This window comes from Stegostoma tigrinum, chromosome 11 (genome assembly GCF_030684315.1).
Source record: "Stegostoma tigrinum isolate sSteTig4 chromosome 11, sSteTig4.hap1, whole genome shotgun sequence".
NCBI lineage: Eukaryota > Metazoa > Chordata > Chondrichthyes > Orectolobiformes > Stegostomatidae > Stegostoma > Stegostoma tigrinum.
Genome location: NC_081364.1, coordinates 14,863,927 through 14,889,744, shown reverse-complemented (window position 1 = coordinate 14,889,744; position 25,818 = coordinate 14,863,927). Strand labels below are relative to the sequence as shown.

At 41.2% G+C, this 25,818-nt stretch overlaps 1 protein-coding gene and 1 long non-coding RNA gene across 2 annotated transcripts in view; one reads left to right on the top strand and one right to left on the bottom strand.

Moving 5' to 3' along the window:
• The window catches only part of gnat1 (guanine nucleotide binding protein (G protein), alpha transducing activity polypeptide 1), a 76,565-nt gene extending 59,272 nt beyond the window's left edge, over positions 1-17,293 (bottom strand). Inside the window, exon 1 of the mRNA XM_059649772.1 lies at positions 17,016-17,293. Coding sequence (XP_059505755.1) covers positions 17,016-17,121 — 106 coding nt within the window. The 5' untranslated portion in view covers positions 17,122-17,293. The remainder of the gene's footprint in view (positions 1-17,015) is intronic.
• A 198-nt stretch (positions 17,294-17,491) lies between these two features.
• On the top strand, positions 17,492-25,818 carry LOC125460433 (uncharacterized). Its single transcript, XR_007249255.2, has 3 exons — positions 17,492-17,752; positions 17,902-17,967; positions 22,246-25,818. It is a non-coding gene; the product is annotated as an uncharacterized LOC125460433 (long non-coding RNA).

Below are 25,818 nucleotides of genomic sequence, written 5' to 3'. Positions count from 1 at the left end.
TCACTGCTGGCATGTGATCCTTCTTATTCTAGCCCTGATTTTTTTATTGCCAGGCAGACTTTTAGCTGTCCAAACCCCAAGCTCTGGAATTCCATCTCTAACCATTATCTGGCACACCACTTCTCAGCTCCCCGTTAAGTTGTTCTTTAAAACCCATCTCTTTGATCACGGTCTTGGTGAGCTGTTACAATATCTCCTCGTTTGACGCAGTCATAAATATTTGTTTGATAATGCTGCAGAGAAATACTTTGAAACAGTTTAAGGGTCACTACAAATGAATGTAACTCATTGCTGTGATGTCATATACCTCCATATGTGTGGACTTTGTCTCACATGTGCTGCCATGATTCAACCTTAGGTGGGTGCCCCAAATATTACCTTCTGAACGTTTACAGGTGCAGAAATAAACACTGAACCGATTGACAATATTTAATGCATGGTATAAGATTCAGTCTAGATTCAAACTAAGCAAAGAGTAATTAAGGACATTATATTCTACGAAGTTTAAGTATCTTGCAGTTCATGCGCTGGCAGATAAATGTCTGAGCAATAGAGAAACTGTGGTATTATCTGTCATGAGGCACCAAATTGTTTGCAATTATATCATTTCCTCCAACTATATCCATCAAATCATTGTGTTTGCAGGTGCAGTCTGTTACAGGCAGGTCGTAAAGTAAATTACTCTCCCTATTCTCATTGCCCATCCATAATTTTTCCCCTTCTTAAACTGCAAGGGCATATTTCCCCCATTCTCTTTGTTTGTGAATTCTGATTTTGTAAGAACTGCAACTTCAACAGTACCATTGTAAAGGTAAACCAGAAATTGTGTTTAATCCCTGCACTTTTAGATGTGCTGGGGTTGTGGGGAATATTTCTCAACAAAGGCAGGCTCACAAGCATACAAGTGGAAAGTTGAAAAGGATGCAGAGACTATTCATTTAGTACAAATGTAAGTGCAAAGCAAGCACGAGATACCAAATTATCAAGGTCCTTTACTTTCAGGATGATTTCCGAAAATCTAAAACTGGAGTTACTGGTCTAGAATTCCTTTGTCTAGGATTCCTTTGTGGTTGGTTGGCTGGACAGCAGTTCAGGAGTTGAAGAACATTTCTTCTCTTTGCAAATCACTTCAAATGTCTTCTGAGCAACTTTTGTTGATATGTAACTTGAAGTTGATGACTTATTGTAGTGATTGGGGCCAGGTGGACCTTGTTAACTATGAGGATCTTGACTGGAGTTATTAACCTGGGCCAAGAAAGAAAGCGTTGCCTGACCAATATAACCAGGAGATTAGAATCTCCTCTGTGAATGACTGACTCTGAGCTTGTTGGCTACAGACAGTGTACTGTGTACAAGTAAATAAAGGGTGACTTGATGATGGGACCCAACCTCTGTGCAGTAATTTCACAGCAAAATGAAGATTCTTGTCTGCATTTACGGGCCAGAGAATTTTCCTATGTAGCCCCAAATCAAGGTTTTTGATATCACCAACAGATGTTGTATGGAACTGAGTTGATCTTCCACTCCCGCACATCCCAGATGTCCAAGTTCTTCAAGGACCGCAGCTTTCCCCCCACAGTGGTCGAGAACGCCCTTGACCGTGTCTCCCACATTTCCCGCAACGCATCCCTCACACCCCGCCCCCACCACAACCGCCCAAAGAGGATCCCCCTCGTTCTCACACACCACCCCATCAACCTCCGGATACAACACATCATCCTCCGACACTTCCGCCATCTACAATCCGACCCCACCACCCAAGACATTTTTCCATCCCCACCCTTGTCTGCTTTCCGGAAAGACCACTCTCTCCGTGGCCCCCTTGTTCGCTCCACACTGCCCTCCAACCCCACCACACCCGGCACCTTCCGCTGCAACCGCAGGAAATGCTACACTTGCCCCCACACCTCCTCCCTCACCCCTATCCCAGGCCCCAAGATGACTTTCCATATTAAGCAAAGGTTCACCTGCACATCTGCCATTGTGGCATACTGTATCCATTGTACCCGGTGTGGATTCCTCTACATTGGGGAAACCAAGCGGAGGCTTGGGGACCGCTTTGCAGAACACCTCCGCTCGGTTCGCAATAAACAACTGCACCTCCCAGTCGCAAACCATTTCCACTCCCCCTCCCATTCTTTAGGTGACATGTCCATCATGGGCCTCCTGCAGTGCCACAATGATGCCACCCGAAGGTTGCAGGAACAGCAACTCATATTCCGCTTGGGAACCCTGCAGCCCAATGGTATCAATGTGGACTTCACCAGCTTCAAAATCTCCCCTTCCCCCACCGCATCCCAAAACCAGCCCAGTTCGTCCCCTCCCCCCACTGCACCACACAACCAGCCCAGCTCTTCCCCTCCACCCACTGCATCCCAAAACCAGCCCAGCCTGTCTCTGCCTCCCTAACCTGTTCTTCCTCTCACCCATCCCCTTCCTCCCACCCCAAGCCGCACCTCCATCTCCTACCTACTAACCTCATCCCACCTCCTTGACCTGTCCGTCTTCCCTGGACTGACCTATCCCCTCCCTACCTCCCCACCTATACTCCCCTTTCCACCTATCTTCTTTTCTCTCCATCTTCGGCCCGCCTCCCCCTCTCTCCCTATTTATTCCAGAACACTCACCCCATCCCCCTCTCTGATGAAGGGTCTAGGCCCGAAACATCAGCTTTTGTGCTCCTGAGATGCTGCTTGGCCTGCTGTGTTCATCCAGCTTCACACTTTATTATCTTGATCTCTTAACTGCCTGCTACTTTTAAATTGTGTGGTTAAAGGCAGTTAGGTTCAGTGTTGTGAGAGTCATGTGAGCAAGCATCTTGGGGATGAGTGAGGAGACGTTACCATCAAAACAAAGGCTTGCATTGCAGATATGCGACTGTCTATGGCCCATTGCAGAGATTAAATTGGAAGTCATTAACACACCCTCTTACAAGATGGGAGTAACTTGCAGTTCTATTTTGCAGGGTTTTTTTTGTTCTCTCCTGGGGAGGGGGGGAGCGGTGCAAATATCTCTACAGTCATTTATAACACAACAGTTGAGCATTCTTGTCCCATCAGGAGTTGCATGAGTTTATAGTTGTCTGGCTAACAATGACTTCTGAGTAGCTTATGGATAAGTTGGTCATGTGTTTTTAGCAGCCATCTTTTCTGGGCTGTTAAATGTATTTTTAAAAGGCAACTGAGAGAGCTCCTGATAGTCTACTAGGACATTGGCAACTTTACCATTATCTTTACCTATAGATCTATGTTCCATAATATCTAGGGTCACATGCAATTGATCAACCAAATATTATTGTGGTCCTGAGATGCTGCTGGGCCTGCTGTGTTCATCCAGCCTCACATTTTATTATCTATTATTCAGACATGTTGGGACTTCAATTCTCCTTATCAGCTATTAGTTTAAATAAAACAGTGAGATAATATTACCTTATAGATGGTTCAATTCTACTTGTACAAGCACACTGGAACCCAGAGTGAGCATTCTTCAAATTAATTGACTCCCGGAGTCATGAAGTCACCAGTGAGAAGGGTTTTATCCCTTCAAGCTGAGTTGTTATTCCTGTCTTTCTCATGTTTTTAGTCGCCTTCCAACTAAGAAAGGGGCATTCTACAGGTCTTAGGGTAAAGACCATGAGAGTGGCGCACATTGATAGTGCAGTTAGAGTGCTTGCTCATTAACAAAGGGCTGAATGGCCTCCGTCTATGCACAGATCCAGTTGGTTCTCTTCACTTCAATTAATTAATGCACAATGGAACAAAATGTCGTAAATTTTGGAAATCTGAAGTGCAAATGTGAAATGTTGGAAATCAATAAAGACCATCTCTGCAAGCTTCAGTTACTTAACCTCCTCTGCAACATTTTCAATACACTAGTTAATTAATTGAGGCTCATTCTGCCATTTTGACCTATTCATTGATCTTTTACGAGGACCAAAGATTTTCTCACTGATGGGTTTTTATTGTGATAACTAGTGAGCAATAAATGACTTTTGAAGGATTACCATTTTTTTAATGTTCACATGTTTGCACAGAAGAGAAAAACAGCTGCAGATTCCTATCATAGACAAAATGAAAAAAAAATGGCTGATTCCTTGAGAATATTCACTGGATCACAATAGCAGGGTGGCCACTTAGAGGTGACATGGCTGGAAACCAACTGGATCTGCTCTGGAAACAGCGACATTGGTTTGACTAATTCTGTACACTGAAGCGTAGACTAATGTCTGCCCCAAGATGCCTGTGAAAGAGCCCATGGTACTATGAGAAGAAGGTCAGGAGAGTTGATTTTGTTTTCCTGGTCAACATTTGAACAGAGCCCACAAATGGCTTTGACGTATCAAAATGTAATTGGGCATCAAGGTAAACAGGGGACTGGACTAGGTCAGATTTTGGATTCACTTTGGGCCTGCAGTTCAACTCTAAGAACAAAATCCAAGTTGACGTTTCCACTTTGGCACCGATGGAGTGCTGTGCTGTTGGAGATGTTACCTTTTGGATCAAACTTCAAACCTAGACCCCAGTTAGACGTCTCAAGCGAGGGTAAATGGTGCCATCACATCAGTTTGAAAAAGGACAAGGGGATTCCACCATTATCTATCCTGGCCTTATTTGCCCCTTAATCAACGCAGCTTACAAGAAAAGGGTGATGTGGTCATTATTGAATTGCTGTTTAAGGGACCTTGCTGTGTTCAGATTCTTTGTTTCTTTCATTGCAGCAGGAACTACAAAAAGAAAATATTTAATTTGTTGTAAAGTGATTTATGTTGTGCAATGCACACGAGACTTACTAAACAAATGAATTCTTTCTTCCTCCTATTGTGCCAATTGCAGCTTAGTATAGTAAGACTTCATTGCAACCATGTCTTTCTTAAAGCTGGTTTCCATCAGATTCAAAAATATGCACATCAGGTGGATTGGCCGTACTAAATTGCTCAGTGTCCAGGGATGTGCAGGGTAGGTGGGTTAGCCATGAGAAATGCAGGGTTACAGGGGTAGGGTGGGAGGGGTAGGTTTGGATTGGATGGACTTTGGAGGTACAGTGTGGACTTGATGGGCTGAATGGCCTGCTTCCACACATAGGGATTCTATTCAAACAAATCACAATGATAATTCCAAATAGATTTTATTTTCAGTTGTTTGAAGGAACCTTTTCATAGTGACTTAGCTCCTAGGTCTGTCTAAATCCAGGTGCTTCTGTTGAATTCAGCATGTAATTCTGTAATGGGACATCCAGATAAAACAGTTATTGATTGCTGCTCTTCTAAAGAGACATTACAATATTTTTCACATTCACCTCTGAAACAGAATATTGTGCATTAAATCCAAATGTAGAGACATGAGCATGCAACGTAGGCTGAGAACTTTGTGCAGTTCTGGAAGAGTCCTATTTTGCTCAAGGTCCAATCTTTCCAATGAGATATTGAATGCACTTTATCTGCTCCCTTAGAGGGATGTAAAAGAAATTTTTGGAAAAGAACAGAACAGTCACCTTGCTCTCCTGGTTAAAATTTATACTTCAATCAATATAGTTAATAATACTATGTTATCTGTTCCTTTACCGGATTGTTGTTTGTGTGACATTGCTGTTCTGACATTCACAGGTCTGTGCTTGTGTTCATTTTTCACACAGGACTTCTGGCCTTGTTCTTCATCTAACCCGATCAACATATCCAATTCTTGGATGATTGCGACTCTTTCTGGGGTAGGTGGGACCTATATAAGCAAGATGGTCTTCACCTGAACCAGAGGGGTACCGATATCCTGGGGGGGAAATTTGCTAAGGCTATTTGGGTGGGTTTAAACTAATTCAGCAGGGGGATGGGCACCAAAATTGTAGTTCGACTATAGAAAAGGTTGAGAGTAGGGTGGTCCGAAATAAAGTTTCAGGGATGCAAGATGGCATCGGCAAGCAAGAGGTTGGTTTGAAGTGTGTCTACTTCAATGCCAGGAGCATCCGGAATAAGGTGGGTGAACTTGCAGCATGGATTAGTACCTGGGACTTCGATGTTGTGACCATTTCGGAGACATGGATAGAGCAGGGACAGGAATGGTTGTTGCAGGTTCCGGGATTTAGATGTTTCAGTAAGAACAGAAAAGATGGTAAAAGGGGCAGAGGTGTGGCATTGTTGGTCAAGGACAGTATTACAGTTGCAGAAAGGATGTTTGGGGACTCGTCAACTGAGGTAGTATGGGCTGAGGTTAGAAACAGGAAAGGAGAGGTCACCCTGTTGGGAGTTTTCTATAGGCCTCTGAATGGTTCCAGATAGGTAGAGGAAAGGATAGCAAAGATGATTCTCGATAGGAGTGAAAGAGACAGGGTAGTTGTCATGGGGGACTTCAACTTTCCAAATATTGACTGGGAACACTATAGTTTGAGTACCATAGATGGGTCAGTTTTTGTCCAGTGTGTGCAGGGGGCCTTCCTGACACAGTATGTAGATAGGCCAACAAGGGGCGAAGCCACATTAGATTTGGTACTGGGTAATGAGCCTGGCCAGGTGTTAGATTTGGAAGTAGGTGAGCACTTTGGTGATAGCAATCACAATTCTGTTATGTTTACTTTAGTGATGGAAAGGGATAGGTGTATACCACTGGGCAAGAGTTATAGCTGGGGGAAAGGCAATTACAATGAGATTAGGCAAGATTTAGGGAGCAGAGGATGGGGAAGGAAACTGCAGGGGATCGGCACATTAGAAATGTGGAGCCTATTCAAGGAAAAGCTCCTGTGTGTCCTAAATAAGTATGTACCTGTCAGGCAGGGAGGAAGCTGCAGAGCGCGGGAACTGTGGTTTACATAGGAGGTGGAATCTCTGGTCAAGAGGAAGAAGAAGGCTTATGTTAGGATGAGATGAGAAGGCTCAGTTAGGGCGCTTGAGGGCTATGAGGTAGCCAGGAAAGACCTAAAGAGAGAGCTCAGAAGAGCCAGGAGGAGACATGAGAAGTTGTTAGCGGACAGGATCAGGATAAACCCTAAGGCTTTTTATTGGTATTTAAGGAATAAAAGAATGACGAAAGTAAGATTAGGGCCAATCAAGGATAGTAGTGGGAAGTTGTGAGTGGAGTCAGAGGAGATAGGGGAAGCACTAAATGAATATTTTTTGACAGTATTCACTCTAGAAAACGACAAATGTTGTCAAGGAGAATACTGAGTGACAGGCTACTAGACTAGATGGATTGAGGTTCACAAGGAAGAGGTATTAGAAATCCTTCAGAAGGTGAAGACAGATAAGTCCCCTGGGCCGGGTGGGATTTATCCTAGGATCCTCTGGAAAGCCAGGGAGGAGATTGCCGAGCCTTTAGCATTGATCTTTAACTCGCCATTGTCTACAGGAATAGTGCCAGACGACTGGAGGATAGCAAATATGGTTCCCCTGTTCAAGAAGGGGAGTAGAGACAACCCTGATAATTATAGACCTGTGAGCCTTACCTCAGTTGTTGGTAAAGTGTTGGAAAAGGTTATAAGAGATAGGATTTATAATCATCCAGAAAAGAATAAATTGATCAGGGATAGTCAGCACGGTTTTGTGAAGGGAAGGTCGTGCCTCACAAACCTTATTGAGTTCTTTGAGAAGGTGGGCAAACAGGTAGATGAGAGTAAACCGGTTGATGTGCTGTATATGGATTTCAGCAAGGCGTTTGATAAGGTTCCACTTTGTACAAAATGCGGAGAAATGGGATTGTGGGAGATATAGCAGGTTGGATCAGAAATTGGCTTGCTGAAAGAAGACAGAGGGTGGTAGTTGATGGGAAATGTTCATCCTGGAGGCCAGTTACTAGTGGTGTACCGCAAGGGTCGGTGTTGGGTCCACTGTTGTTTGTCATTTTTATAAATGACCTGGATGAGGGCTTAGAAGGACGGGTTAGTAAATTTGCAGACGACACTAAGGTCGGTGGAGTTGTGGATAGTGACGAAGGATGCTGTAGGTTGCAGAGAGACATAGATAAGCTGCAGAGCTGGGCTGAAAGCTGGCAAATGGAGTTTAATGCGGACAAGTGTGAGGTGATGCACTTTTGTAGGGGTAACCGGAAGGCAAAGTACTGTGCTAATGGTAAGATTCTTGGTAGTGTAGATGAGCAGAGAGATCTCGGTGTCCATGTACACAGATCCTTGAAAGTTGCCACCCAGGTTGACAGGGCTGTTAAGAAGGCATACAGTGTTTTAGCTTTTATTAGTAGAGGGATTGAATTCCGGAACCAAGAGGTTATGCTGCAGCTGTACAAAACTCTGGTGCAGTTGCACTTGGAGTATCGCGTACAGTTCTGGTCACCGCATTATAAGAAAGATGTGGAAGCTTTGGAAAGGGTGCAGAGGAGATTTACTAGGATATTGCCTGGTATGGAGGGAAGGTCTTACAAGGAAAGGCTGAGGGAGTTGAGGCTGTTTTCGTTAGAGAGAAGAAGGTTGAGAGGTGACTTAATTGAGATATAAAATAATCAGAGGGTTAGATAGGATGGATAGGGAGAGCCTTTTTCCTAGGATGGTGACGGCAAGCACGAGGGGGCATAGCTTTAAATTGAGGGCTGAAAGATATAGAACAGATGTCAGAGGTAGTTTCTTTACACAGAGAGTAGTAAGTGAATGGAACGCTTTGCCTGCAATGGTAGTAGATTTGCCAACCTTAAGTATATTTAAGTCATCATTGGATAAGCATATGAACGTACATGGAGTAGTGTAGGTTAGATGGGCTTCAGATCGTTATGGCAGGCCGGCACGACATCAAGGGCCGAAGGGCCTGTACTGTGCTGTAATGTTCTATGTTCTAAGATCAGAGATCACTGGAGAAACTCGTCAGGTCTGACAGCCTCTACAGAGGCTTAGAATATTTCTCTCTCTACAGGTATTTGTAGACTTGCTGAGTTTCTCCAACGCTCCCTGTATTTATTGTGAATATTAAAAATTATTTGTCAATTGAATGGTAAGACTGAAAATTTATTAACAATTTCTTACAATTTCTCATAATCGTCCTCCGTGTTAACCAAACCCTGGCAATGTTGACGTCAATTGCTTATGTTAAAATGATCGCTTCAATTCCCGAGTTGAAATTGTTTTGTAAATACTGAACAATTATGGAGTGGGCACCAATCCTTGTGGTTCATCCATCTTTCGCCAGTTTGAGCAAATACCTCTAATTCCTGCTCTCTTTTGTTATTTTGTAGCCAGCTTGCTATCCACTCTATTGCTCGTTCTCTGCCAACACATACTCTGGCTTTAATCAGGTATCTATTAGCTACCTATTCGAAGATATTTTTAAAAGTTCAGGTATATTTCTTCTATTATTTCTTTAGAGAATTAGATGGGGCTGGTCACGCATGACTTTCCTTCTTGAAATCAGTGTTGACATTGTTTATATATTCAGTTTCTGGAAGTTTTTCCATTACATCTTTGAGCGAGGGTTTCATTATCTTTGTTACCATTGAATGAATAGTGCCAAGTGAAAAAGCACATCCAAATATAGAGATTTCTATTTGCAAAATTTCAGCACTGATGCATTATTCTATGACAAGTCTGCATTATTTGAAGGTCAGCGTACAGATTTTCTGTTTAAAATTTCTAATCACAAATGTACAGAGATGTAACACTGTGACTGCACTCTCACCGATTTTAGACTTTTTGGGTTTCATGTGTGATTTTTATGTGCAGTTATTTTGGTTTATGTGGAAAATTTGTTTTCAAATTTTTGTAGGTATCATTAATCATCCTGCCCAGGCATATTATGAAATACCCCGGAGGAGGTAGGACTTCAACACAGATTTCCAGGCCCAGAGGTTGGGGCATTACCACAGCACCTCAAGAGCCCAGCATTTTGCAGATTACAGATATTTTCCAATCAATCTGTTTAGAAACGCAATTACACACCTCTGGAGTTGGTGGGACTTGAATCCAGGCTTCCTGGCCCAGAGGTGTAATCACTGCAACTGAACTGACTTTTTACAGGTAAAGTCTTGATCTTCAGATCTGAGAGGCTCAGCTTCACCATTGCAATTCCTACCACAACCACTAGGAGGACAGAGAGAGCAGCCAGGACAGGTCCCTCCTCCTTCCACATCGCCTTCCCTCAACATGGAGTATTACTGCCATGAAACCTAGAAACCTACAATGAAACCCTGACAACGAACCTCTTGCTTAAAAGAAAATGTAACTTGAGGTAGCCTTACCTCAAACCCTAATATCATGTGAATCATGGAAGCATAGAAATTTAAGTGGCAGAAGTAGACCATTCAATCCATCATTCCAATGACAGTTGTACAACTCAGTGCCAGCTGTTCATCTTCAGATTTCAGCACATCAACTGCACCTACCTTCTATCAGTCCTGTGCTTGCTGACTTATTTTGGCTCCCAATCAAGCAATGCCTCAATGATCAAATTCTCAAAGGTCTTTTCAATCCCCTTATGGTCTCACATCTCCTGATCACTGTTATCTTTTATATCCACAATCCTCTGCAATATCTGGGTTCCTCTAATTCTGACCTCCCTGGTATTAGCTGTTCCTCCATACATATGTATACAGACATATATATAGTCTTTTTGCATCAATATTGTGCTTTCTGTTTTACATCCTTTGTAGTTGAGAGGAAACCACAATAATCAGGGAGCATGGATTTAAAGTGATTGGCAAAAAATAGGGAAAGCAATGCCTGGTGGTATTATAGCTAGACTATTAATCCAGAAACCCAGGTATTCCTCTGTGGGCTGGGGTTCAAATCCTGCCACAGCAAGATACAAATATAGTATTAAGGGTCTGATGACGACCATGAAACCATTGACAATTGACAGGGGATACCCCATCTGATTCACCAATACCTTTCAGGGAAGGAAATCTGTCATCCTTGCCTGGTCTAAATGTGACACCAGACCTATGGCAATATAGTTAACTTTTACCTGTCCTCTGGGCAATTAGGAATGGACAATAAATGCTGACCCAGCCAGCGATGCACTTGTCCTGTCAGTGAATAAAAATAACAGGATTAATAGGTAAGCTCTGCCCTCAGTTTTCCAGTCCTCAAGCTCTGGCATTCCATCTCTAAATCTCCACAATGCTTTACCTTTCTTTATTCATCTAAGACACTATTTAAAACCTTTACTAGACAAGGTTTCGCTTTGTCTACCTTTTATGGATGTCTAATTTTGCCTTCTAATACTCCTTCAGGCGTTTATGTTAAGGATTCTGTTTTAGTTGAAGTTGTTTTTGTTTCATTTCCAACTGTTACTCTAAATCAGAGGAAGGTTTCAATTCGGGTGGGTTACTTTCCATTCAGGCACTGAGTTCCCGTTCACAACATCCCTTTGGAGTAACAAAATTCTCACTTACCTCTTAATCCTGTTTTTTTTCATTCACTCACAGGACAAGTGCATCGCTGGCTGGGTTAGCATTTATTGCCCAGAGGACAGTTAAAAGTCAACTACATTGCCTTAGGTCTGGTGTCAAATGTAGACCAGGCAAGGATGACAGATTTCCTTCCCTGAAGTGCATTGGTGAATCAGATGGGGCTTTCCCTGACAATTGGCAATAGTTTCATGGTCATCATTAGACCCTTAATACTAGATTTGTATCTGCTATGGCAGGATTTGAACCCCAGCCCACAGAAGAATACTTGGGTTTCTGGATTAATAGTCTAGCTATAATACCACCAGGCATTGCTTTCCCTATTTTTTTGCCAATCACTTTAAATCCATGCTCCCTGATTATTGTGGTTTCCTCTCAACCACAAAGGATATAAAGTTGAAAGCACGATATTGATACAAAAGGACTGTAATATATGTATGGGGGGATGTGGGGGTAAACTCAAAGATTTTATCCCGTGGACATCTGAGCCATTAAAATCAACAGATGCCCCAGGTTTGAATCAACCATTCTGAGTTAATGCTGTGATTGAAGATGAAACAATTGACGTCAGTCAAGAAGGAAATTGCCCGGAGATTGAACTCCTCTTTCATATCCAACAGCTGTTGATGTGATACGAAGAATTATCATTGTGATGCCCACTCATCAGCTCACCAACACCCCATGGATTATAATGGCCATTTGGTTGATGTACTAAGGGCAAATGATGCTGTGGATTGTGTTCCAGCAAGTAGTCAATGGAGTGGAAAGAAACAAAATGATATTGACAAGGAAAGAAATTAGGCTAACTCTTTGCTTTTGGATATTCCAAAAAGGAGTGTCAGTAAGTTAGTCACTTCTGCACACCTTCACCCCTTGACTTCAGTGGACATCACACGGAAGACAGATGGATCCTGGGCTGTGGACTTGCTATCACTCATGGTCAAGACATGGCCACTGAGTCTTATTCCCAGCTGCTACAAAGACCTGTTGTCCCAGTCACATTCCCTCCAGGTTCTTGGCAAATGTGAGGTAACAAAGTGTGGAGGTGGATGAACACAGCAAGCCAAGCAGCATCTTAGGAGCACAAAAGCTGACGTTTTGGGCCTGGACCCTTCATCAGATTCTCCAGCATCTGCAGTTCCAATTATCTCTTGGCAAATGCGGTGGCTTTCCAAATGTTCATCCAGATATTCTTTTTAACTGAGAGTAATCCTATGAAGAAGGGGTGTTATACTGTAGTGCACAGCATGAGTTAATGCCAAAAAAAAAGTGTTTGACAGCAATGAGCTTATTCTCGAACACAGCTATCAGGTTATATCCTGCGGCATTAAGATATAGGTGCATAGAATTACCTTTTGACTATTGCTCATGCTGCATCAAATATCCACGTGGGTGTCTAACTCACAATAAGTATGAAGTAAAAACTGGCACTATTAAAGAGTATACCTTTATTAAGACACGGACATGTTACACTATGCTTTTCTCACTACAATATTGTAGTGAGCAATTGCCTACTCTGTTACCAACTGAGGTTGTCTCGGTACATTATTCAGTTTATTCCATATAGTCTCAAGTGTGAGTGGATGAGCAAGGGACGTTTCTGCTGTGCCCTGGCTGATATTTATCCCTCAACCACCTCTGAAACAGATTTTTTTTTTAGAGTTTGCTGTGCACAGATTAGGTGCCATACTTCCTCATTGTTCCAATGACAAGACTTCAAAAGTATATGCCCTGAAGATGTGATAAGCACCATATAACTTAAAGTCTTGCTTGGCTTTTCTCCTCTTGATGTACACTACTTATGGAAGATATTGCGATATAAAAGAAGAAATCTATTATTTCTGGACAAAAAGCACATTTTGTCAAAGCTTTTTGTATTGCACCCATCAGGGAAATTTGCAAGAAATACCAAAGAGATAATCATATTTGTAATGAACAAGAGAAGAATGCTGATTAATTCATTCCTGATGCGGGCAAGATGGAAAGCTGTGGAAAAAATGTACCTTTTCTCAGAGATAATGGGAACTGCAGATGCTGGAGAATCCCAAGATAATAAAATGTGAGGCTGGATGAACACAGCAGGCCAAGCAGCATCTCAGGAGCAGCTCCTGAGATGCTGCTTAGACTGCTGTGTTAATCCAGCCTCACATTTTATTACCTTTTCTCAGCACTGCTCAAGTTCTCTAATGTCAATCAATTACTGAGGAGAAACTGATGATTGCAATATTATTGTATGCTTGATGCCCTTGCATCAAGCTACTCGCTTGTTGCTGGATATTAGGATTTTAAAATAACTTACAGAGCAAGTTGAGCACGATGGGAGAACGTACATAGAAAACAAAAGAAAATAGGAGCAGGAGTAGGCCATTCAGCCATATGAGCTTTCTCTGCCATTCATTATGATCATGGCTGATCATCCAACTCCAACCTTTTGTTAGCCAGTAACAGTCTCCATTAACAGCCATTCACTCTCCTAGACAGATTGTTATCCACTTTTTTCCCAGTCCAACTGCTGTTTTGTGTCCTTGGAATTTATCCCCACCCATCTATTTACTCCTTATCCCTTTCCCCACCATATCTTCTACATAAAAACTGACATTTTCCTAGCCACCATCTGTTCTGAGGAAGGGTCACTGGATGTGAAACATTAACTCTGATTTCTCTTCATGCTACCAGACCTGACAAGTTTTTCCAGCAGTTTCAGTTTTTGTTTATTATTTACAGCAACTGCAGTTCTTTTAGATTTTATCCAACTCAATAACTTGTTCCTGCTTTCCCCCCAATATTCTTTGGTGTCTTTAGCCTCGAGTGCTCTATCCAACTACTCCATGAGACCACACAATGTGGCCTCAACTGCTTTCTACAGGCTGTTCCGCAGACTCACCACTCTCTGGGTGAAGAAATATCTCCTCATCTCAGTCCTAAATAGTTTATCCTGTATCCTTAAACTGTGGCCCTTAGTTCTGAACTTCCTCGTCATCCAGGAACATCCTCCCTGCACCTACCCTGTCTAGTCCAGTTAGAATTTCTCCATGAGATCCCCCTCATTCTTATGAACTTCAGCAAATATAACCCTAGACAACTCAATCTTTCCTCGAATGCCAATCCCAGGAATTTGTCTGGTAAACTTTGGCTGCACTCCCTCTATGGTGACAATCTTCTTCAGAGCTCAAAACTGCCCACAATATTCCAGGTGTGAATATTTCGCCAAGGCACTGTATAATTGCAATAAGAAATCTCAGGGTCTCTGAGGAAGGGTCACTGGACTCTAAAGTTAACCCTATTTTTTCTCTCCATAGATGCTGCCAGGCATGCTGAGTTTCTCCAGCAATTCCCATTTTTGTTTCAAATTTCCAGCATCCATAGTTCTTTATCATCAGATGTTGGTTCAATGAGGTAAACAAAATATAATGCAGAAGGAATAAAAATGAAAGACCTGCTTTCACATTAGCACATTTCGCAACCTCCACTTTCCCAAAACTCTTTATTACCAATGAAGTACTTCTGAGTGTTCAAAATGCTGATGAACCAAATCCAAAATAAAAGAAAGGAAATATTGAAAATACTCAACTGGTCACGCAGCATTTGTGCAGAGAAACAGAGTTGACATTTCAAGCCTGTTTCCTTCCTGTCCTGATGAAAGGTCACACACTGCAAATATCAACTCTTTGCGTGACCTACTGTGTATTGTCCACATTCTCAGTTTCTACTTTTGGAGGACATTGACTGTTGCGATAGAGGAAGCACAAAACCAACCACGGCAAACTCCTTCATATAGCAGTGTGATAAATGAAATGATAGTCTGGTTTGGTGATGTTGGTTGATGGTTAGGGATAATAAGTAAATTTGAGATACCGAGAAGAACTGACAAGTTAAACCCGGGATGTTACATTAAATTGTATCAGGGAGTACATGAGCTTTTTTTGTGAGTTTGTGGCGTGATAAAATTGAAAGAAATGTTCCAAAGAGGTTACAAAGTAAATTTGAGACAGGTATTATGAGTAGCATAAAGTAAGGTAATTGTAGCTACATATAATGCCATAAGGTAAAAAATGAGTGCGCTGCTCATGAATTAGCTCATTGTTGTCATTCACTTTGAGTATGACTCTATATTGTGCACAGTAAGTTCATGGGTCATCTTCTTCAGATAATCATAGTCAGCATTGGTAACTGGTCAGGAAACCGCCATGCAATATAGTGGGGATAAAGGACAGAGTAGCATTGTAATTGATTACATTGGGTGGAATAGCTTTTCCTTACTGTCTTTTTCAGTGTTCATATCTCCAAGCATCATTCAAATAGTGTTGCTTCTGAACATTTTTCAAGACAAATGTAGAACTCATGAAAGATTTAGTGTAAGAATTTCAAAGTTTTCCAAATGCTAATGAGTTGGACAGTCATAATGAATAACAGAGCAGGCTCAAAGGGCTAAATGGCCCACCACTATTTTTCTCTATTTTCATTCTATGTTTCTATGTGTCCTGCAAACATGTCACCTGAAAAATGATGAGAGCACAATAATTTCTGAATGCAAAGACTGGTTCTGTAAATCAGGAGTGTAAATGTTTAACTTTTAACCTTATTTCTCTTTTTCCTTACGTTGTAATAAGAGTGGCTATAATGTTTTGCTTTTAACTAAGTTTTTGTACCTAGGTATTGGTGCCTAAGATGGCACAGTGTGTGGCGACATTGAAAGCTTTTCACAGTACTCCTGCGCTTCAGTACTTGAGGACGCGTGAGAATAAAGTCGAAATCTAAATCTAAATCTGATTCTCTCATGGTGTTGTGCATTTAACATGCAATCACTCTACAATTAGGTTCTAATCACAGTAACGTATGTATATTTTATTGGACCTTTCTTGAATATTTTAACTGAATTTAAACTTTTGATGTAATTAATTACAAGGACCACTGCTCAATCTTTCATGATGTAATAGAAAGAACAAATTCCAGCTATGGAATGCTTTTTATGGGAAAAGTGGCAAATAAATGAGTGGCACCTCATAAAGAATGACGTTAAGTGACACAGTGGCACAAAGGAACATCGTTTATAAGGAATGATTCCAACTATACTTTCTTTCTTTATTACTACTTATGTTTTGTTAAACTTTTCACTGGCTAAAAGGAATTAGCACGGTGGCTCAGTGGTCAACACTGCTGCCTCAAAATGCCAGGGACCTGCGTTTGATTCCATTCTTTGGCAACTGTCTGTGAGGAGTTTACATGTTCTCCGGGTTTCCTCCATAGGTTCCAGTTTCCTCATACAGTCTAAGGATGTGCTGGTTAGGTGGATTCGCCATAGGAAATACAGGGTTACAGGGATAATGAATGGGGATAGTCCGGGTGACATGCTTTTTGGAGGGTTAGTATGGACTTGGGCCAAATGGTGTGCTTCCACACTGTATGCATTCTATGAATCCTTAATTGTAAGATAAATGATTCCTGCCTTGGCACAGTTTTCATCATTTTCTAATTAACTTCCATAGAAAAGCCCCCATACACAGGAAACAGTAACCTATTACCGCAGTTGGCAAACAGGTACATAAGCTCAAATACTTAACAGATGCAGCTTCATCTATTTGTAACTTTTGGTGGGTTTGAAGTCTGACCTCGAATGCAACCTTTTGTTGACTGAGAGTTTAAACATTACAAAGCCTCCAGTTTCTAAGTGATTCAACGGGTACTTACCCAGCAGTAGGAGTTTGACTGTTCTTGCATCTTTTTCGGCATCTTCTCTCAGCTTCTTTTCCAGGTCCCTTGAGTGCTTCTCTTCTGCGCTGGCTCCTGCTCCCATGGTTGAGAGAGTTTGGAAATGCCACTGCTGCCCAGAAGACAGTACGGCCAGGCTTACACTGTGGGAGAGACTGCCCTGACCTTGTCTCTATCGTTGAGTTCAGGGTCGCCAGCTAGGGACCTGTGTGGGCATTAGTTGATCACTCTCTGGACTGAACACTAAATCTGGCATTAAGCATTTCTTAGAAGGATTTTGGAATTGGGATGTGCCATGTGAGACCTGTATTCCAATCAGAGGCAAGGACAAGGATAGAATAGAGGAAGGTGTGTAAAACAGAATTAATGACTTGCTGCTGTCAGCTGATCCTGTGGTCCAATTCAAAGATAAATCCTTAAATCTTCATGCAGTTGCTAAAGGCAAAAATGCCTACGTCTGGACTGAATGTGTGTGTGTGTGTGTGTGTGTGTGTGTGTGTGTGTGTGTGTGTGTGTGTGTTTATATCTACCATGCCATGCACATAGGGGTGTCAGAGCTGACCATTAAGTATGTGGGAGATCTTTCCCTTTAATTGCGAGCAGTACTCAGTATGCAACATGGAAACCAGTATGGAAAGCTGTCCTTCATGTTAAAATGAGGTTCCATTACTGTTGTTATCTTATGATGTGGAGTTCGAACTGTATCGTTGAGGAAAGTAAGTTTTCCAAATCAGGTATTTTCCTCGATAATGTTTCAATTTTATGTTTGCTCAAAACTCTGCTTAAATTTGCCATTATCTCATTGTTTTGTTGCTCTATTTCGAAAGAAACTTTCATTTTTATCTTTCTTTCCTCTTGTTGGCAGATCAAGCAGATCAATATCAAGCTCCTTCTCTTATCTTCAGAGATCTGATGGTCATATTCACGCTAAGTACGTTTAAGACTCTCTGATGTGATTACAGGTTTTATAAGACAACTTGTCAAGTCTGCTTGACCTCAATCCCATCAAAGGAAAGAAAGCTGAGTTGAAGCCTTGACTAGCTAGTGATCTTCATGATACTGCAGCGAGAAGTAATTGTCAAGAAAGCTTAGAATTGACATAAACAAATATCTGAGAAACTTGCAATAATGCTGGTGTTTGGATTTTGTGATACTTTGAGCTGTACACCTACCTCTGTTCCAGTTTTAAGTCCTCTCTGGGATCTGATGGACATTGAATCTTCATTGATACCATGGCCATGCAGGTAGATTGTCAACCTGCAAATGATTCGGACATGCCTGTGGTTGGTTACAGTGAGAAAGATTCCTAGATGGCCATTCTTTATGTGGAGAGGCTGCCTCAAGTTATTAACCTCAGATTCTGGCTAGGACAAAATGTTTCCCAAAAATCTCACTCATAATTAAAATTGGAAGGAATGAGGCTCTATGTTTGTAAAATTTAGATTTCAGGGCCAGAGAGGTTGTTTGAGATGTAAGATTCTATTAAAAATCACTTACAATTAAATTGACAAGTCATCACTTTCTCTGACACGTTTAGTGGGTATCCAATTGATACTTAGTCTACTTCACGCACATCATGTGTTTTGATTTTCTATCCTTTGGGAAAGTGTCAGCATTAGCAAAACATGTATGAAAAGAAACTAACGGGACAGACAAAGGCATGTGCTTTGGCTGCTTTGTGCATCTGTAGATAAGCGAGTAGTTCTTAGTCTAATTTACTGTTGCAGTTTTTCATTAGAGAAGCGGATAAGATAATTTTGATCTGTTCTGAGTCAGCCTTGTGTAACTGGAGGGGCAGGTATAGGACAGAAATTGAACAACTTTGAGCCTGAGAAGAAAGAATAAGCCAGGGACCCTGTTCCTCATTGATGTTTAATGACCAATACTGGAAGGTATATGCATAAATGCTAAATAGGTAACAGGAATGGCATACCATGCCAATATCTTCCTGTTTAATCATTATTTCATGCAATGTCAAGTCAAAGACTAACTAACTGGTGATACTCTCACTCCAAAGCTGTAGGCCTGGATACTGTTTTCAGCAGTCATCATTGCTACGGAACATCATTCTGCAACAGCTGGCACTCATACATGTGCTGTTTAATGTGGAAATTCAGGACATGTTTCACTATAGTGACTCTTGCTCAAAGACCAGACTTTCAAACACACCAAGTGTGAGCAAGTAGGATACTTACACATCAAATATGCTTTAAATATGCCTGGAAAATGAAGACTTTCAACTCAGTTGTAAGCAAATTTTATAGGACCATAGAATAGAATCCCCACAGTGCGGAAAGAAGCCATTTGTCCCACCGAGTCTGCACCAACCATCCGAAGATCATCCCACTCAGACCCAGATCTTCTCCCTATCCCCATAAGCCTGCATTTACCATGGGCAACTCACCTAACCTGCACATCTTTGGGCTGTGGGTGGTAACTGGAGCACCTGAAGGAAACACGCACAGACACGGGGAGAATGTGCAAACTACACACAGACAAATTTTAATGGCGCCTTGAGGATTAATTCCTGACAACAATCTCTCTGGCCTGGAAAATATGCACTGACAAACATAAAGCCTTATTTATTCAGATTTTGATTATTGTTGGAGAATTTTAAAAGTTAAAATTTTGAAGTTTTGAAAACAAATCCTTTGTTAACTGGACTATTCCTGGAGTGGCCTCATGAGGAAAGACTAGACAGGCTGGTCCTGTGTTCTCTGGAGTTTAGGATAATCAGAGATGACTTAATTGAAGCATGTGATATCCAGGAGGTCTTGATGAGGTAGAGGTGAAAAGGATGTTTTATCCTGTGAGAGAATCTAAAACTTAGGGCCATGGTTTAGAAATTGAGGGTCACCCATTTGCGAGAAATGTTTTTCTGCCAGATGGTTGTGTTTCTTTCGAATTTCCTTCCTCAAGAGGCAATAGATGCAGAATATTTAAATACTTTTAAGGCAGAAGGAGATAGATTCTTGATTACAAAGAGGAGGAAATGCTATCAAACAGGGATATGCAGGAATGTAGAGTTAAGGTTGAAATCAAATCAGCTAAGATCTTAGTGAACGATAGAACAGAATCGAAGGGCCGACTGGCCTGTACTTGATCTTATTTGAATCTTCATATGGTTTGTTTTCAATTCCCTCATTTTAATTTGCTTTCTGTGCATGATTTTGTATTGAACTAAACATTCAAACAAATGACTAGTTTAATTTACTGCCTCTAAAGCAAAGTTGCTGGAAAGCTCTGGCAGCATCTGCGAAAGAAAAAGCAGAGTTAACGTTAACAGAAGTTCTGAGGAAGATCCAACGGACCTGAAACATTAACTCTATTTTTCCTTCACAGATGCTGCCAGACCTGCTGAGCTTTTCCAGCAACTTTGCTTTTGTTCTTGATTTACAGCATCCGCTGTTTTTTTTGTTTTTTAAATTTACTGCCACTTCTCTCTCAGGATTGCTGACTTTAACGAAGTTCTATCCTACTCCATTGAATTTCCATTTTAAACTTTCATAACATTCTGCAGACCATGAGCTCTATCTTCCCTTCTGATTATGTCCTCCACCCACTTTGCCGCAGAAAAACTATTTTCTGCAACTAATGCCTGCCATTAACAACTAATCTTCACTATTATCTATTCTCTACTGCCTTTGACAGTCCCTTTGCCTTTGGCACTGAAGCACCTGTATCATCAGGTCCACTCCTATTCCTCCCTCATCTTTCTACAGCACAAATCCCACCATTTCTTTACCCCTCTACCCCCTTCAGTTCTGGATCCGAGTCCTGTTGGCATCATATATTAATTCCGTTTCTCATACCACAAATGCTGCCAGACCTGCTGAGTTTCTCCCGGTTTTATTCAAATGTTTTTAATATATTTGCATATAATGTATTTCAAAACTGAGTTAGCACGCTTGCTATCTGGTTCTGACTTCCTAACTGTTGCGCATAAGTGACATGTGGAAGTTCTACCACTGCCTGGATTTGTTGGATGTGGCGGCGTTCTTTATGAAGATAGACCAGTAAATATGTTTTAGCTCAATATTAAAAAGCAAAAAATTTTCTCAATTGCTCTTCATTAATTTTAAGTGTTGAGGAATAACCATAGTGGCAAACGGCAAGAAGCATATGGTTAATGATTATAAGGGATTAATTATATTTTAAAGTTTTGTCAAACTTGGGGCATTTATAAGGTTATTTTGTCTTAGGATCATATTTTGCTGGATGAAATTATTATATTATGGGACTGTAGCTTTGAATGTAGGGTAGATGAAAGGGGTAGCGCAACCTGCTGATGTCTGCCTAACTGTGTTTCTTTCGAATTGACTTCCTCAAGAGGCAATAGATATAGAATATTTAAATACGTTTAAGCCAGAAGGAGATATTTTCTTGGCTATCAAGGGGATGGAATACTATCTATCAGGGATATGCAGGAACGTAGAGTTAAGGTTAAAATCAGATCAGCCAAGGTCTTATTTGAATGATAGACCAGGCTCAAAGGGACGAATAGCCTAGTCTTGATCTTATTTGAATCTTCATGTATGTTGGTTAGTCTAATTGTTGGAGATCAAAGAGACTCAGATTGTTTCATTGTGAGAAAGGTGCAATGTATTTACATTAGGAATGACCGTCATCCCTGAGTGTATGTGAATAGATCCTAAATCTCTCAAATTGCCAGAAAGATGTTAAAGATACCAAGTTGTCAACAATGGTGCTGTGAACTATTCATTTACTTTAAAGGTCTAATGGAGTTAGGACAAAATGTAACTGATTAGTAAATATGCCTTGATACAAATCTAATGTAATGTCCTTTGCCATGGGTAACGGGATGGAGGAAGGCATTTTAGAGATCGAGTTACAGGCTTTCCCATACATCCAGGAATATCACAGAGAAGCACCAATTACTGTTTGTCTTGAAGCAACAGAGAGGTGTAGAACAAAAGGTAGAAACGCTCAGGCTCTATTGATCAACATGCAAAATACAAATGAGGGCAGGCTGAGTTTGTAAGGATTACAGCAGGAAGATTTGTTTAGCATGCAGCTAGAGGAAGAAGCCAGCAGTGTAATCCTCATTGTGTGTGATAGTTCTGGGGCTGGAAATTAATTGAATGGAAAAATAAAAAGGGAGAAACTCATTGTGAACTGTGAAGTATTTGCAGCAGGAATGATAATTCTGTGAAGTTTGTAAAGTAAAAAGAACGTTTTATTTCTATAGTTTAAAGACAAGACGGCTATAAAAGAAGAAGGGTCCCAACCCTAAATGCCAGCTTTCCTCCCTCTCTGATGCTGCCTGGCCTGCAGTGTTCCTCCAGCTCCACACAGTGTTAACTCTGACTCCGGCACCGGCAGCTCTGAGTGTTTAGTCAATTCTGCTTTTGATCATTTGGTACAATAAAAGTTCCAAAACATGAAGGTTTGACAGGTTCTTCTATTAGTTGTTAACTGGAAACTTGAATTTCTCATCAGTTATTATTGGACTGGACAGAGATCATAATATTTATTCAAGTTTGTTGTTGACCTGGCTGCCACATTTGGGTAGGAAAGAGATTTCTTTTGACTTGTTACAATGAAATGTGCAAGTGTTACATCAGAACATCAATAGGCCATTCAGCCCTAATTCCATTCTGCCATTCAATTATATCATGGTTGACCAACACCTTGATTCTAATTGCCCAGCTTATTTTTGTAATGCCATTATATAAATAGAAATCAGTTTTAAATGTTATAATTTACTGCTCAGCCTCAACAGATTTTTTTGATGGTCAGATTTTTGGGTATCTACTTTGCATGACAAATTTTTCCGTGGCATTGCTGATAAATGTCCTAACTCTAATTTTGTTGCCATGTCCCCTTGTTTTCCCAAACATAAGAAATATTATCTCTATCTATCCTGTCAAATCCCTTAATCATCTTAAAATCTCAGTTAGTTCACTTCTTAATCTTCCATGTGTATATTATCATAACAAGTTGTGTTGCGAGTTGCATGTATATCAGGTTGTTTTTGCTGTTTTGGGAGGGTGGATTAATCTGTGAATGGGTTGGGTTGGATATGTCACTGTGTATATCTGACATGTGTTGCTTTTGATTTAGTTGGAAGCAGCAAAAGGTGTTGATACTAAGGGTGTATTTGTGTTCTGATGATTGCATTTTGCAACTTGCCATTTCATTTTCAATCACATATTTTCTGTTTCAACAGTTAGTCATTTTGCATATGTTATCTGTAGAGTGTTGAGATTTTTAAAACTAAAATGTTTTCAATGTAATTCCTCTCCCTGTGATGAACTTGGCACAACAACACGGTGTTTCTTCGGAGATAGATTATTACGGCTCAGTTTGTCATTATTTATGCTTGTTATGGACCAGACCAAACCCCCTCAAAATATATTAAGACGATAGTCAAGACTCTAACTTTTTCTTATTTTAAAGTGTAAAGCATTGGGTTCTGGATGTAATTAAATTGGTTAAACATCCAAGGCTTGAAGCAAAACACACTTTATTCATACACTATAATTAAAATACAAACAAAATAAAGAATTGACTTAACTATAACTCTATTGAAATGCTTAATAAACTTGCAAATTCAGTAAAATAGATGGTCTCACATGCAGTTTTAGCTGCAAGAAGAGAGCCTCAGCTTTTAGCTGTAACAGAGAGAGGAATAAGAGCTTCCACATCCTCCTTCAGGACCCCAACAACTGCTGAAAGCTAAAACTAAAACTCCTGGCTCTGTGGCCGCTTGACCCCACCCATTCAGGCTGCTCCTCTATTGTTCCAATTTTTAAAAAACCCAGTTCACAAGCTGTTTATTTTACTGGCTTTGAGCACACCTCTGTCTCAACGGCGACAGGGAGAGTGCAGGGAAGTGGAGTTGAAATGTCCATCAGCCATGATTTAAATGACGGAGTGGACTCGATGGGCCAAATGGCCTTACTTCCACTCCTATGTCTTATGGTCTTATGGTCAACCTTTTTTCATAAAAAAAAGGCACAGTATTGTAATATGCTACACAACTCCAGCGGTAGAATCGCTACTGTTAAAATTGTAACATGAATGCATCCTACATCTACTGTCATGTATTGCATTTGCACTACTTGTTGACCAAATTTTAAAGGGTTATTTAAAATATATCTTCGTGAACAAAATTGCAATGGTCTTAGAAACAAAATCAGAAATTGCCGCTGCATGTCTGGCAGCATCTGTGGAGAGAATGCAGAGTTAACGTTTCAGGTCTGTTGGCCCTTCTTCAGAACAGTGTAATGGCCACAGAGACAGGTAGTGAGGTAGAATAGGGAAGAGAGGAAGCACTTTTTCACGTTAATACTGGTAGACATTTTGGACTCTCTCCCAGAAAGGTACAGGTGCTGTGACAATTGGAAGTTGGAGGACTAGGCTAGATGAGAATTTTGTTAGGACTCGATGGATATGGAACAGAGGTGGGAAATCAGAGCGGAATTGCAAATCAGCCATGAGCTGATTGAAAAACAGAGGAGTGCAAGGGAGCTGAATGGTCTGCTGTTATGCTAAATATTTCCATTACTCTTCACTCTTCTTTTACTCCTGTATAATATAAAACACAAAGTTGGGATCAAATCAAAGACCTCTGTGTGACTGGTGTGCTCATGTAGAAAAATATTCCAAGGCTTTTCAATGAGGCATGAGAAAACAATGGTCAACAAACCAAAAGGGCCATTTAGGATGGCCTGAGCAAAGCGTGGTTGGGTAGATTGACTTCCCTCAGAGGCCTAAAGGTACTATGAAGCTTTTTCATATTGAATATCTATTTGAGGGCTTAAGTTTGAAGCATTGTGCAGATTCATGAATTTACTTTCAGTGTCAATCAAAAGATATTAGGATATTATCTTAATACGCTTCTGGAAATTACCTGGCTTGTGATAATTTTTTGTTTTGGTGGCTTGAAGCCACTTCAGGATGAGCATCTGACAGTGTTATGACTGGGTTTTAGGGCTCTCCTGTTTGAACAGTGTCTTCAGGGTTGAAGATTCTGTTTTGGCATGCTAAGATCAAGCTGCCAAACTCATGTCTCCTGGCTCCAAACCACAGTTACAGTGAATTCAGTGTGAAACCTGATACAAATTCCAAGATGGTGGTGAATTAGGATGCTTCAGTTCGAGCTCCTCTGCTCCATCTGTTTATTTCTCATTTCCTTCATTTTTCCCCCTTTTTTCCTCTTTTTCTTCCCCCTTTTTAGTGTTTTCACTCTCTTGGTGTTTCTTCACCTCTCCGTGACGGCTCTTGGCCTGGTCTCTTTGTGGCTCATGGTGGATATTGGCCTGGTCTCTCGGCAGCTTGTGATGGATCACAGCCTGATTGTCAGTGGTTTGTGGTGGGACTTGGCCTGGTCTCTCAGTGGTTTGTGGTGGGTCTCGGCCTGGTCTTTCAATGGTTTGTGGTGGGCCTCGGCCTGGTCTCTCAGTGGTTTGTGGCAGGCTTTGGCCTGGTCTTTCAATGGCTCTTGACTGGTCACTCTGTAGCTGGTTGCGAGTCTTGGCCTGGTCTCTCGGCCCAGCGTGAGAGTGGGTCTTGACTGGGCATGTTCCTGTGACACCAAGGGAAATCGGAGAGACGACAGCACCAGCAGCAGTGACGGTATCTGCGGTGGCAACATCAAGAACAGGCAGCTGTGGTCTCCCGAAGAGTGAGATAAGAGGAGGACCCATCAAAGACTGTTGAATTTTTAACGTATCCCTTTTATTTTCCTTGTTTCAATTAAGAAAGACTTTAATGTAAACTATTACCTTATTTCTTTATTTTACTACTTATTCTATGA